Source organism: Quercus suber, unplaced genomic scaffold, assembly GCF_002906115.3.
Source record: "Quercus suber isolate HL8 unplaced genomic scaffold, Cork oak 2.0 scaffold_984, whole genome shotgun sequence".
Classification (NCBI taxonomy): Eukaryota; Viridiplantae; Streptophyta; class Magnoliopsida; order Fagales; family Fagaceae; genus Quercus; species Quercus suber.
In genome coordinates this window covers 119,598-134,946 of record NW_027070399.1, presented here as the reverse complement: position 1 = coordinate 134,946, position 15,349 = coordinate 119,598, and the positions used below count along the sequence as shown (strand labels likewise).

General features: G+C 33.3%; 1 protein-coding gene across 1 annotated transcript; it reads left to right on the top strand.

Annotated features, from left to right (window-relative positions):
* Positions 1–619, top strand: LOC136065468 (AUGMIN subunit 1). Its single transcript, XM_065768669.1, has 2 exons — positions 1–166; positions 268–619. Exons 1-2 carry the CDS (start codon positions 74–76, stop codon positions 373–375), a joined length of 201 nt encoding a protein of 66 aa, XP_065624741.1. The 5' UTR covers positions 1–73; the 3' UTR covers positions 376–619.
* Positions 620–15,349: the final 14,730 nt, after the last annotated feature.

Here is a 15,349-nt window from a genome sequence, read left to right as displayed (position 1 = left end):
GACTCATGTTTGACAATTTTTGGGACAGTCTGTACTCAATCGTGTGGGCTATGCCCCAGAAATTAGCCATGGGATGCTGGTTGAAATGGATGAGCACAGGAAGGAGTTGGAGAAGAAAACGAAGCCCATACTTGAAACCTTGAGGAGCTACCAGGACTTGCCGCCTGTGAGTTTCTATTTCAGTAACAAAGAACAGTTGGCATGTGTTGGATTTCTTTTATTTCTAGATTTTGAAATTTTATTTATTTTTTATTATTTGTCATACAGGATAAAGCTTTGGCTGCTTTGGCAATTGAGGACAAGAAAAGGCAGTATGCTGCTGCTGAGAAGTATCTTGAAGATGTACTGCATTCAGCTCTTTCCACTTCAGAGTAAATTCACTAAGCGATGGCTTTTGTTATTATTTAATTGTGGCCTATCTCTGGACAATGGATGAGTATATATTGTTGATCTGATGATTTCTGGTGAAGGATGTTGCCTTGTTGAATTTACCCACTTGTCTTTGGCTTCTAACAATGAAATTTTCATTATTATAGATTTAGTGGAAGAGCAAAACTGATGGAGACTACATTGTATAATTTGTATCTATTATAAGTTATAACAAATTGTTGATAGGTTCCTGAAGAATTTTGAACCATTTTTATTCAAAAAAAAAAAAAAACCCACCATTTTTGGCTTATTAACTTCGTACCATATAAAGTCTCCCTGAATTAACACTATTCATTTCAGTCAGGGCATGTAATCTGAATGCCTCACAAATGGTGCTAGTTGAATAAAAGCCAGTACTTGGTTAGAGCTTTTTTGGTTTCACTGAAAACACTTCATTTTCAGTTCTCATTTCTTGTTTGCTGTGAGCCCAACCACCCAAATGTTTGTATGGTTTCATTCTAATTCTCAGTCTTCGGAACCCATCACCCAAAAAAATGAGAATGAGAACAACATTTTGGAGTTTTCAATAGTTGAGAACTGAGTTGAGTGCCATTTTTGTAATACAAAATGGGACACACCTATGCCATTAATTGAGCCTAATGGATCTTTTATTTATTTATTTATTTTTTACTTTCTCAACAGTTCGCCCATCTCTCTCTCTCTCTCTCGGTTAAGTTCAATTGGTGGTTTAGTGTGGTGTGATTGTGGCCGTTTGTGGTGGGGTTTGTGTAGGTCTTGCCATTTGTGGTAGTGATGGGTTTGCTGTTGGGTTGAGTTTTGAGTGGGTTTATGGGTTGGTTATGTGGTTGTTGCTGAGTTTGCTGGGTTGTCCCTGTAGCTTATGCCAAAGTAATGAAAAAGCTCAATGTCTGTAGTTAAAATATTGGGATTTTACAATAGGTGCTGCCAAATACTGGACTTAGGCTGTGTTTGTTTCGTGTAAAATGTTTTCCGGAAAATACATATTTTCCGGAAATGCTATTTTCCGGAAAAGGAAAATATTTTTAAGTGTTCGGTTAAATTATGAAAATTGTTGTGGAAAATATTTTCATGTGTTTGGATGTATTCTAAAAATGCTATTTTCCGGAAAATTTTTCACATTTTCTCAGCATCCAAACAAATTTTATTACAAAAAATTTCAACATCACACCCAATTCAGCAACAAATTCCGGCAACAAAAACGCAACACAACAACAACAACAACAATAAATTCCGGCAACAACAATCAGTTCATCCAAAAAAAAAAACAACACCACAACGCAAATTCCGGCAACAACAACGCAAATTCCGGCAACAATCCTTGCGGTCAAGCCACTGGGTTCGATCGGATCGTTGCGGTGCGACTCGCTTGGTCTCGCCGGCGCGGTGCGACTCGTGGGTCTGGACCGGAGCTTGGAGGTCGTCGGTCTGGACCGGAGCTTGGAGCTTCCTCGTCGGTATGATCCTTATCTTAAGCTGTCGGTCTGGACCGGATCGGAGCTTGTGTGGACCAGAGCTTGGAGCTTGGAGCTTGGAGACTTGCTGCTGAGTGCGTGTGAGAGAGCTTGGAGAGTTGCCGTGTGAGCTGTGTGAGAGAGAGTTGCTGTGTGAGAGAGCTTGGAGAGTTGAGAGAGCTTGGAGAGTTGCTGTGTGAGAGAGCTCTCTTTTCCGGAAATTGGTTTAAGGGAAAATAAAAGGTGAAATGGTTTTCCGCCTAGGGAGGGGTTATTTTCGGTCAAGGCTGTAATTATTTTCCGTTGACTCAATTTTCCTAAGCAGCCAAACACCCAAATTTTATGGAAATTGTTTTCCAGAAGTAGTTTGAAGTCAAAACAAACACAGCCTTAAAAGAGGGAAAAATTCGCCTCCAGTCTTGTGCCTTTTCATGCTCTCCTCCTATTACTTGCATTTCAATCCCTTAATCGTATGTTGTAAAAAAAGGGGTGAATTTTTATTATCCCATTGGTGTGGGTGTGGCTGTTAAATGTGCTTAGATATGATAAAATGGGTTAAAATTTTCTAACCTAGCCTAAAAATACCTGACTCAAATATGAATTTTTTTATCCGAAACAAAAACAGTATAACTTGTAACTTGACCTGTTTAAAAAAAAAAAAAAATCGCTAAAAAATATTTAAACTATGTCATAGGTACTAGGTGCGTAAAGCACAGAGCATGACTAGCTGGTAGCCTACTACCTAGCCAATAGCCAATAAACGCCACATGACAAGTTAACAACCCATTTATTTTTTTTTTTTTTTTTTTTTTTTTTAAAAAAAAAAAAAAAAAAAAAAAAAAACAGAATAGGAGTTAGCCTTTTGTGATGTGTTGGTTACAAATTTATGAGTCCAAAGAATGGAGTTTGCTAGTTAGAAGTAGGCATATTTAAAAATTAGGTGAATATGTTGTGTGTGAATGTTGGATTCAGTGGTGGAATTCCTTCATATTTTGGAATCCAATATCCCTTCTACTGAAAATTGGGATCGCATGAGATGGATGTTGAAGAAGAATGGGGAATTTGATATCCGTTCATATTATAATGAGTTTTAAGGTCCTTTCTCCATTGTATTTCCTTGGAAAGGTATTTGGAGGGTTAAGGCCTCTCGATAAGTTTCTCCATCATGTTTTGTTTGGACCACAGCTTGGGATAAGATACTCATGGTGACAATTTGAGAAGTAGGTTTATCGCTTTTGTGGATTGGTGTGTCCTGTGCCGTTGTTGTGGGAAGACTATGGATCATTTACTGCTTCATTGGGAGAAGGCTCATTAGTTGTGGTGTTTTGTCTTTAGATCTTTTGGGGTCTTGTGGGTCATACCAAGTATGGTATCAAATATTCATTTTGGTTGGTAGAATTGGTTGGGGAAGCACTCATTAGACATTTGGAATTTGGTTCCTTTGTGTTTGATGTGGTGTATATAGAGGGAACGTAATAGGTGGACATTTGAGGATGTGGAGAGTTTGGAAGACCAGCCGCTTACTTCTTTTAGTAGTTCTTTGTTTAATTGGTCTCGGGCGTAGGGACTCATGTCTAGTGATTCCCTCTCATGGTTCATTAGTTCTCTGTTCTCTGGTATTTAATTTTCTTTTCTTTTCTTTTTTCTTCTTCCCTCTTTTCTTCTTTGTACATTTTGCCTCATTTGTGCTCTTTTTTATGTGCCTTTTTGCATAAGCAGCTTAATTAATACAGTCTTTTCTTACTTAACAAAAAAGAAAGAAAGCTTGTTCTAGGTCCAACTTTCTTTCTCTTGATCACAGTGTTCCCTGATTTAGAAGCATAAATACTTGATATTGACATTATTTATGCCTATTTGGAAATTGTGTTGACTCTCTTTAGTATTTGGTTGAATCGAAGAATGCTGACTCACTGCAGAACCGTGAATGAAGGTTATGCCGGTGATCTCTGTTGCAATATCTAGGCAGAGATGGATTTTAGGTATATTCTTAATAGCATTGGTAAGTGAATCTATAAAGATTTTAGAAGGGATTCAAGAAACTTCATACAAGTCAGCCACTTCATGTCTGGAGAAGTTCTAGTTGAGTTGTGGGAGTAACTTATTAATCATTATGCAACGTTACAGCATTGTTTTGTTGGTATCTATGTTGTTGTGTCTGCCATTATGTTGATTTTCTTCATATTTTCGTTTTAGAGATTTATCATGGCATTAGCTTGGAAATGGATTCTATTTCGTGGCTAGAGCTTAAGTTATAGGTAGCATTTCTAGTAACTTGGGTGTGATTGGCAAAGCTTGCACTGTTGAATCCTGGTACCAAGAGAATTGAAGTTAAAATGTTAAATGAACAAATAATCACTTACGTTTGTGTTTGTATACCATTCCAAGGATTTCTTGTACAGGTATAGCTGTAATGTATATATATATCATGGGCCATTGTCCATGCTAAGTGGACTGGTTAACAAACTTCTATGACTGTGAGTGAGGCACCATTGAATAGTCATTTAGACCAAAACTAAGAATAAATATGAGAATATTAAAGATCTCACCTAGAACAACTTGGTAGGCATCAGCTTCCTCTCTCATCTTTTCTCATAACATATATAAAAATAAAATAAAATAAAAAAAAAATATATATATATAATTAAAAAAAAAAAAAAATAAAGTAACAACTAATCAATAAAATTAAGGGATTAATTTTATAACCTGCAAATTGAGGCCAACTGTGAAACTTTTGTATTGAAATATAACAATTAAACCTAAGAACTCTTATATTTCCATGTTCCTCACAATCTCATTTTTGTCTTTGCTCTCTCTAATCATTTTCTTCAACATTGTCCAAGAATACCTCCGGCTATGCTCAAAGCATACCTGGATTTGATATACTTGTTGTCATTGCAATATTAAGAATACATTTTTTTAGATAGCAAAACAAGACCAAAACTTCAATTACCAGACTCATTAACAAGAAGAAAAAGAAAAATTTTCACAACAAAGGACCAAAGGACCAAAAGGGCCAAAAGGGGAAGAATGAACACAGATAATTGATGGGTACCTTTCGCCGGAATAGCGCCGATCTCTATCTCCAAATCTGAAAACGTCTGGGATGTTGATCATTTTTAGCTCTGACGGAAGCCGGTTGTGATGGGCTAAGTCTGGAAGGGTATGGTGGTGTCCAGCCGTACAATGTAGTCTATGACAGTCAAACGGTGTTCAGCTTTTGAAGAGGATGAGTGAGTGAGAGTGGAGAGGGTGAGCGTGCAAGCGAGAGTGTGAGTGAGAGAAGATGGTGAGTGAGTGAGAGTGGAGAGGGTGAGTGAGTGAGAGAGGCTAAGGTGCGAGTGAGAGAAGACAAGAGAGGGTGAGTCTGTTTTAGAGAGAGGGTGAGTGAGAGTGGAGAGTGATTACGCTGTGTAAGAGGCATTAATTTTGAAAAAACCCTATTAAAAATCGATTTTTAGAGGCTCGAGTCCCATGTGTACCGACCACGCCAGAGCTAGATGGCATTAATTACCACGTGTACAGACCACGTCAGTGCCACATTGCGTCCACATGAAACTCGAGTTTCTGAGACTCGAGTTCCATGTGGACGCCACGTGGCATGAGGCCACGTCAAACCACAAAAACCGAGCCTCAAAGAGTTGAGGTATGAGCACAAAATTCAAGTCTTTGAGGCTCGAGATGTTACTAAATAATATAGTTTCCAAACCGGGCCAACTAATTATATAGTTGGGTAATTATGTGTAATTACCCATTTCGTCCGAGGTCTTGTTCTTTACATCATCATTTGTCTTTTGGCATTTTTCTTTTTCTTTTTTAATTCAGTAACCTTTTTTTTTTTTTTTTGATAGGTTTAAATTCAGTAACAGCTAGGATTTGAATGACGTTGGTATCTAGTAAGGCTAGGTCTATTATTTCACTAGTAATTTTAAAATTTTCAACAAGAATAGGTCTATTTCACTAGTATTTTTCCCCCGATATCCATATTTTAGTATTGTGACATTTTCAGGCCAATCTAATAATATTTCTCATTGTGAATAATGAATCTCTTGTACCCATTTGCTGGTGGTGTAGGAGAAGTGGAGAACTTGGTTTTATTAGAACAAGAAACTTCATGAAAGTTCATGTTGCTTTGAATCCGCTACTTCATTAGGAAATTCCACTCATAATTTGTTATTGTTTTTATGGTGTTGTCCAAGAATAGATGTACTTCCTCCTTTAATGGATCCTAGAAAGCGTTTAGCTCAAGCTTTGGCTTTGGAAAGCAATGCTACTATTAGCACCAGTTTGAAATCAACGATAGGTGATGAAGAAAAAACAAGGGAGATACTGTCATTTGTAAGAATAATTTGTACCATTTGATAATGTATCCATTTGATAATTTCATATACATTATGGTTTAATAAGATGTTACATGTCCTTATAACATTAGTTAATAGGGAAGTAGGTTTCCTAAGCAACTCTAACTTTAATGAGCAAGTAGAGGTTATAGGTATAAGGAATTTGGTTTTCTCTCTACCTATAAAAGAGACATTCAGCTACTCCATCACATACACTGAATAGTTCAAAAGAAAAGGGGATCAAGAGAAAAATCAATTCTATAACAATTAAGTGCCTTTTATAGTTTATTCTAAGACCTGATTTTAAGAAAATTTCAAAAATAGATCAAGGTAAGCTTTATAATTAATTTATGTAATTGTGAAATCACGATAATTCAAGATCCTAATTTTATATTATGGTTGTTTGTAATCAAACAACATAAAGAAAACATTTACATCATTAAGCAATCACATGTGGAGCCCGAAGCAGAGGTTGACTAAACTAATCTGTTGTAGCCATGTATGGATGGATTCATTGGGAGACAACCAAGCAATAGATCAAGAAACACAGGCCTCCAAATTGGTTACTTAAAACCTTGGCAGGGAGGCTGAGAAAGCTCAACCCAAAAAACAATGGTGAAGTCCTCAACTTATCATGGATGAAATTATAATGGAGTCACTCTGTGAGAATGTGCTCCTTGTGTGACTGTTCTACATCTACACAAATTGATATTGGAACTTGGAAGCTGTTTTGAAACATTTCATGTAATTGTTCGGTGGTGTTAGAATGTGGATGTTGACCTGTAGTTTGTGTTTCAAAAACTTGCTGTATTTTGTCTTTGATGGGTAGTTTGTTGTTGTTTAGGTGCATTGATATGGCTAGACCTGTACTATAATATTAATTGTTGGGTTTATTGTTCTTGCAGTATTACTTGTCTGTTGTAAAATTTGTTGTAATTAATAAAATTTTCCTTGGAAATGGTTTGTCTCCTTTTTTATTTTTTCTCTTCCAATCTTTCTTTCTTTTTTTTTTTTTTTTTTTTCTTTTTATATAGAAAGTTTTGCTCTTCTAATCTAAAGAGCACATCACACGATTGAATATACTTTTGCTCATTCATAACAAATTAAAAAAGGAACAAAAATCCTCTTCTCTAAAGTTAAATTTAAAAAAAAAAAAAAAAAAGAGAAATAAAGGAGAAAGTAAAGGTTACACCTAATTCCAACATATTTCCCGATGGGCTATAATAAAAGCCGAAAACAATAGCAATCAAGTTATTAATTGGTGTTTTTTTTTTTTTTTTTTTTCTAAATATTCAGTTTTTCAAAATTATTTTGTTAAAAAGTCTTTATCGCAACTTATTTTGTCATGTAACCGTTTTTAGAATTTGACTTTCTCAAAATTGAGTTCAAAGTAGAACTCGATTTTGTCAAAGTCAAATTCTATGTAATTCAGTGATATGTGACCAATGTTGAATTCAATTTTCCTAAACTTTTGAGTTTCTTAATTGCATAAAACTTGATTTTATGAAATTGAGTTCCGAACCATGCTTTTGTCTTGTCTAACGTGTTCCACCTATTTCCCTATTTTTTAAAATTTTATTTTATATCATTATTTACACAATTTTCAATATTTATGATTCTTTTCACAGCATTTTATTCTTGAATGATGTTAGAGATACTACAAATTTTACTACTTATGTCTTACAAATTGGCATGTCATCAATCACAAAAAATAATTTCAAATACTTATTTATTATATTTTTTAAGTAACACTAATCACATTTTTACTCCATTAGTTTGTAAATTTTTTAATAGCTATGTGATAATACTGGAAGATCAGTGGGTTGGAAATCTTCAGACTTCGTCAATTTGGAGAACTGGGTCCTGTAAAAACAAAACCAATCAGAGTGAAGACCGGTGGAGGCCGGCCTATAACCCTCCGATGATGAAATTAGAAGGCTTGAATGGAGAGAAATATTTCAAGTGTTTTCTTCCTTCTCTAAGACTCAAATAAAAAAATGTTCGAATCCCCTTACCTTTACGCAGGATCACGTTTATATAGTGTGTGGAACGGTTATTGGCTTTGATAACCGTTCCTATTGTCTAGGAGTTCACCGAAATTGGAGGTAACTTCCACAACTTCCTTAGACGTCGTTTCATCTGAACCGATGCCCCTTTACGAGCAAATGGAGGTTTCGATCCTTTTTGGTTAAGGATGCTTGGCTCGTCTATCCCTAATTAAGAGTGGACGAGCCACGGCAAGACCATGTTTTCCTCGTCCGTCCTCTGTGGCGGACGAGACCATCCTCGTCCGACCTAAAGGAACCACGGACGAGACATTACTCGTCCGTTCCCAAAGAAGGGACGAGGTAACTTGGCTATGCTCATTTTCCTTATCTTTCTTCTCTTTCTGTAGACGAGCCATATGGACAATTTAAGGTGGTATAATTTTGTAGCATCATCACTATGAATTGGTTATTTTTGTTTATTTATTTTAATAATATGAAATATATTCATATTTGCTTACCATTGTTTATTTATTTTGTTATTATTGTTGATTAATATTTTTTAGATTAATTTCACTTTTAATATTGTCTTTTAATTTTGCCCTCTCTACTCTGTCACTGTTTGTATGTGTGTGTGTGTGTGTATATATATATATATATATGATACAATCGATCACCAAACAACAAAACACCATGGAAGCGTGGATGTCCAGGTGGTATACATTACAGCCTCTCCCTCATAGCATGTGATGCCTAAAAGTGTGGGACTTATATACTGTGAGGCAGTGGTTGCATTAATACAATTCGTTCTATAACATAATTTAATCTGACTGGGGCCTAAGGTTTAATTAATAAAAAATAATAAAAGCAAAGGGGAAACAACAGAAAAGGACTCCATTTCTATGTCCCTCGAAAACATCAAAGGAGGCATTCTAGCCCCATGCAATAAGAGACAGCCTAATGAGGCTAAATTACAAGCAAAATAATTTGCTGCCCTAGGCACATGGACAAAAAGACCAAAGAGCAAAAAGATTCAATCAGTACTTGATGTCCAAAATAATGTTACTGATTTCCCAATAGACCTCAGCCAAGGGATAAGAGAGTTTATATCAAAGATCATTTTAGTATAAAATGGTGTTCCTTTTTAAAGTTCGTACTACATAATAGAAGAATTATGTTAATAGGGACTAGAAGAGATGGGTAGTAGTTAATTTTATTCAAATTTTTGAAAAGTTTGATTGCCAGACTTGAACCCATGACATATTGTTTAGACATATTAATGACATTTACCATCACATTAAGTTCCAGGTCTCCTATCAATAGTACTCTCTCATTTGAAGAACCTAACTATTTATTTTTTCGGGGTGTATATACTATATAATCCTTCCATCCCACTCAAACCAAATAATTATAATAAAAGATTCATAAGAATAGCTCCAAGATGTCAGCAGTTAGATAAAAGTTTTAAACTCAAAAACATATGAATATCATGAAATCTTAAAAATCACTACCCCAACTCAGGGAGTTAATTATTGTATTTTGTGTTTGTTTCAAGTATAATATTCATTGAGATAAATGTAAATTATTCTTATAAATAGTTTTTTTTTTTTTTTTTGAAAGGATTCTTATAAATAGTTTTAAGACAACTATATCCTTAAATTGTGGACTATTAATATGAAAATGAAGGAAGAAGTAATAAAACACTATTTAAAACTACTATTGTCATTGTTGATGTCTTTATTGTTTTACCTCATTGTTGACGTCCTTGTTGATGTACATTGATAATAAATGTGTACTTAATTAATAATTTAATAGTAGACTCAGTATTTAAATTTAAAGGGGGCAGAAATTGAACCCTCCCCAAACAGCAAACTCAAATATATATATTTATAACATAGGGTTGAGTTGATGACACTATGACAGTATTTCATAAAAAATAAAAAAAATCAGGTGGGAAATCAAGTTCACGGATTGGTTGGCGCTGACCCCATGTCACAATAAAAATTGAGAATCTCATCTTGAGTCTTGAGTCAGCTAACCTGATATTTTTCTAAAGCTACGATTGATCGAACACACAATAATTAATTTGAGTGTATATTAACGTTTGCTTATTAGCACTTGATAGTATACAGACACACGCCCACTTGTGCAATTTGCCTTTACATTAAACAAATTTCAAGATACGAGATTGCTGCACTTTTTTATTTATTGTATTATTTTTAAAATGTAATAAAGAAATTGAATAAAGTAACTTTCGGGCTCTTCTGGGAAGTAGCTTATGAATTTATGAGCACAGGTTTTGACCCATTATTATTTGTGCCTTTGGTTTCCAGATCCTCGGCAGAATGTGCAATTTGTTGGCACCCAAGCCACTCCACTTTCCTTGCCTGTCCGGAATTTAGAGATTATCTCGTGGCTTAGATTACATATATAAATAAAATAAAATAACAAGAATCGTGCTTTTTTTTATAAAATAATAGAATTTATACCGTTTTACAACAAAATATCATATGACAAGTTGTTACTAATTTTTATTTAGACAAACTACTTATATACCTTTTTAACTATCATCAACAACTTGTTAATTATAATTTGTTGTAAATTATTGTAAAAACATTATGTCCGTACTAGTGGCGGCGCCACATGGTGTTCAAGGGGTTCAAATGAACCCCCTGGCTTGTGATTTTTCTTTTTTTTTTTAAACATATAACATTTTAAAATATTTTTGTTTTTAATACCTTAAAATAAAATTTTGAACCCCCTAAAATAAGTCCAAAGAACAAATCAATTCAATACTAAATTTTATCTTGGCCTTTTTAAACAAAAAGAAAAAACCCAACATCAAATCAATTTGATCTAAAATCTGAGGAAAAAAAAAATAGCAAGTCCAACAACAAAAATTAGTAATTTGTTGATCTTAAATCTTAGAAAAAGACAATTAAATGAGCTGTAAAGTGTAAACACTAAAAGAAAATTAAGTGTGAGGCAGTGGAAGTGAAGCGTGAGATAGTGAAAAATGAAAAACATTTTTTTTTTAATGATTGTATTGTTGCATTAAATTCTTAATAGAATAATGTAAAAAGCACAACAAAATTCTTCTTAATGAATTATAAAGACCAGTAAGTTGTCACAATTGAGTTGAATTGTTCAATAAAAGAATTGAAAAGAGTAAAAAAAAAAGAACTAATAAATAATGAATTAGAGTATTCTAAGTAATAATAATTAAAATTCACTTAACAATAATAATTAATAACTTTATTACAGTAATAGAGAATAGATAATTTACAAGATTTAATCTTCGCAATAATAATTAATATCTTCATTATACTAAGAAAACATATGCCCATTGAACTTATAATTTATCTTTAATTCTCTTGCTAATACTATGAATAAATTTTTGATAAGGAAGTCACATATATTGCAAGATTTATCTCCTACTACCTAAGATTTATTATCTAAAAGAACTCATGTTGTCTTAAAAAAAATTCTTCTCTTAGATCATAGGTTATGAAAGATCTCTTCAATGTTATCATAATGATCAAGATGAAAAAAAATTATTTACAAAGAGGTCCTTGTCAACCTCTTCAACACGAATTTGAATCACCTCCTAAAAAATATTCTTGGAGCCGCCACTGGTTCATACTCTGTAATATTATTCTTTTAGAATAGTGACATATTTGTAGAAAAATGCTGCATACGTGTAGTGTCACTTGGAAAATATAATTTTTTATATTTATTTATTTATTGACGTAAACAACTATACACGCATGGGCACATATGTTAATACTCAAATTGAAAGGTAAATTAAAAATAATATTAACAACAATAACTATAACAACAGTTAATATACTTAATCTCAAAGGCTTAGTCATGGTTTAATTTCCAAAATCTCAGGAAATCTATGAGGTCTGAATTCAAAATTTTCAACCAACATTTTAGGATCATCTTCAATGAGACTTTCCTTTTAATTTATTTATATATATATATATATATATTTATATATTATATGAGTGTGTGGGTGGGTGGGGGGTTGTAACCTGGTATGTCTTGGGTTCAAAATCATATATCTATTGAATTATATCTATACACCCTCTTTTTGTGCAACGATACCTCTATAGTTGTAACCATTTTCACCAAAATCCATACATTGAGAATTAGGGGTGTTCGCGGTGCGGTACGGTGAGTTTTAGGCCATTTTTAGTACTGCACTTTATGGTGCGGTTTAGCTAAAACCATAACTACACCACACCTTATTTTTGCGGTTACTTGTGCGGTGCGGTATGGTGCGGTGCGGTTTAAAATTTAGCCAAAACTATAACCGCACCACACCTTATTTTTGCGGTTACATATGCAGTGCAGTGTATAAGATACGGTTTGAATTATTTGAAGTTAATATATTTTTAAATTTTAGGCTTTTTCTACCCAGTCCAAAACTAATTTTTCCCTTTGTTTTGGTCCAATTTTTAAACTATTGAGCTAGTTTTACTTTATTTTGGGTTGGCTTTCCTAATCAACACTTGCTAGGATTATCAAACTTTTTTTTATTTATTTTAAAACTAGGGTTATTAAACTATTAATAATATATTTAATATTAAAAATAATTAAATATATTAATATATAAAGAGTGTGCGATGCGGTGCGGTTTTCTTTTATAAAACCGCAAACCGCACTACACCATGCGGTGCGGCACGGTACGGTGTACTATTACTTGCGGTGCGGTATGGTTATGTCATTTTGCGGGTGGTTTTTGTGCGGTTTTTGCGGTTTGGTTGAACACCCCTATCGAGAATTATTATGGTTTGCATTTTTGTCTTTTATCAGTTCATCACTAGTGACGTCTATCTCTCATTTTCTCTCTCTAATATAGGAATATATAATATATATATATATAATAACAATCACAAACACAAACACAAACATACAAAAAGATACAATTATAAGAAAGATAAATAACCACATGATAAGAAAAAATGGATATTGGAATTTTATCATTAGTTGTACATGTAAGGAAATATTCGAATAATTGACATAATAATCACTCATAAAGAATAAAAGTTTTTGTAAGGTGTGGTCTGTAGGGAATGAAAAGAATTCAAATAATAAAAAAAACACATACAAACCTAAATTAGATTAAAGTAAAATTCTATCTCAAATAATATATATATATATATATATTGGTTTGATATATTATATTGTGATGTGAAATTATTCATTCTTAGCTTTTTTATATGTGAAATTTTTATCTCTTTATCCCCAATTATATAATTGGGAACATTCTCAAAAAAAAAAATATATATATATATATATATAATTGGGAAATAAACTTGAAGAGTTGGCACATTTAGTTTGCACTTACAGCTTACAAGTGATCATTGAGAGTTTCGTCTTACCAAATCTTTGTGGTATAGATTTCATCATTATATGTAATCCATTTGATTCAATTCATTATTAATGAGAGATTCCTCATGAGAAGTAAATCACTAAATTAAGTTTGATCTATGCTGTGATTCTTCACGTGCACTCTTATTTAATAAAACACAAAATGGTGGAATTTCAATTTCTATCCTTTCAAAATTTGGTATAACTTTGAAATGATGCTGGTCATTATATGAATTTTACGTTTTTACCATTGATTACACTGGTAACCAGGTCATGTGAGGGACATTATTAGTTGTGCTATTAATTTCGTTGTTCATCGATAACAATATGAAATCATTGAAATGTTGAATACTAAAAAAGGAATAACAAAGTTTTGAGATCTTATTAGTAGTTATTATTTATGGTGACAAATACTTTTTTGGGATGAAAGATAAAAATTTCTTTTGTTGCGGTGGAAATGTTTTTAATCATTTCTAGTATTTGGAATAATAATAAAAAGGCTACGATGAATCGAAAATAATGAATTCTATATGTGGAAAACGTTTTACCTCATAAAATTGAAATTGTTATTTGTAATTGTCCAATTCCTCTAATCCCACTTTAAAACTATAAAACTTTAAAACTTTTGTTTTGTCTAATTAATTTAACGATCTAATTTTTAAAGCATTTTTTTTTTTATATCATCATATAAAATTAGGTATTAAAAAGAAGTCATTTTAAATTTTTTATGGAACCTTTATTTTTTTTTAATGAAATATTCTAATGGGACATGATATTGCGAATATTTATTGTTTTTACTGATAAAAATTAAGAAGTAAAAGGGGAGAGGAATATGAAAAAATATATATATATAGTATAGAAATATAGATCTCGAATTGTCTTTTTTTTTCTTTCTTTTTTTTTTTTTGGTAAAAAAAAAAAGTTTAGGTAAGAGGAAGCTACCTTATACTAAGGTTAGGGCAAGCCGCAGGCTTCAGAGAGGAATTAATTAGACTTATAGATTGTCTACCAATGAAGACTGTGTTTGTTAACAACGAGACTCAAACCTAGACCTTTTAAGCAAAACGTTCAAGCTTTATCAACTAAACCAACCCCATTAACCAACCCCCATTAACTAAATCTCAACGGTGGATAACCAAGAATGGAAAGTTTGGTATTAATAAATAATACAGTATAATAAATATTGGGGTGTAAAGCTCTATATTTTTTTTTTTTTTTTTTTTTTTTTTGTGGCAAGGTATGGGGGGAGAGAGAGAGAGAGAGAGAGAGCTTGAACCTGGGACAATTTCATCACCGCTGCCGCCCATAGTCGCCGCTTAAAGCTCGTCGTCACCACCAAACACAGATCAGAGCTTATCATCTCGTTCTCGTCGTCGCCTGAAGCTTGTTGTCATCACCAAACACAAATCGAAGCCTTGTCATCTCGTTCTCGTTGTCGCCGCCCTGTAACTCGTCTCCTCCACCTTTCTCGATCTTGTCACCACTGCACTCTAGATCAACCCACCCATGACTGATCTCGTCGTCACCTCCAAAGATCGTCGTCACTGCCTCTAGATCACCCCCCCCCCCCCTTGACCCAATTTCAATGAAGTTTCTTGATCTACCTTTCTCTTTCCCTCAATCTCTCTCTCTCTTTCTTCCTCCGTCTCTCTGGTTTGACCAAGTTTGAGAGTTAATGGTTTTATTTTGATTTTTGTTTCTTTAAAAAGTTTATATATTGCAATTTTCTATTATAAAATTTGTTTGGAAGCTGAGAAAATGTGAGCAACTAATAGAAAATTTGCAT

Bases quoted from the DNA above. Each gene is read 5' to 3' on its own strand.
- LOC136065468 (XM_065768669.1), top strand. From the start codon at position 74: ATGCTGGTTGAAATGGATGAGCACAGGAAGGAGTTGGAGAAGAAAACG. The intron at 167-267 runs GTGAGTTTCTAT...TTTGTCATACAG, and splicing joins GCTACCAGGACTTGCCGCCT to GATAAAGCTTTGGCTGCTTT.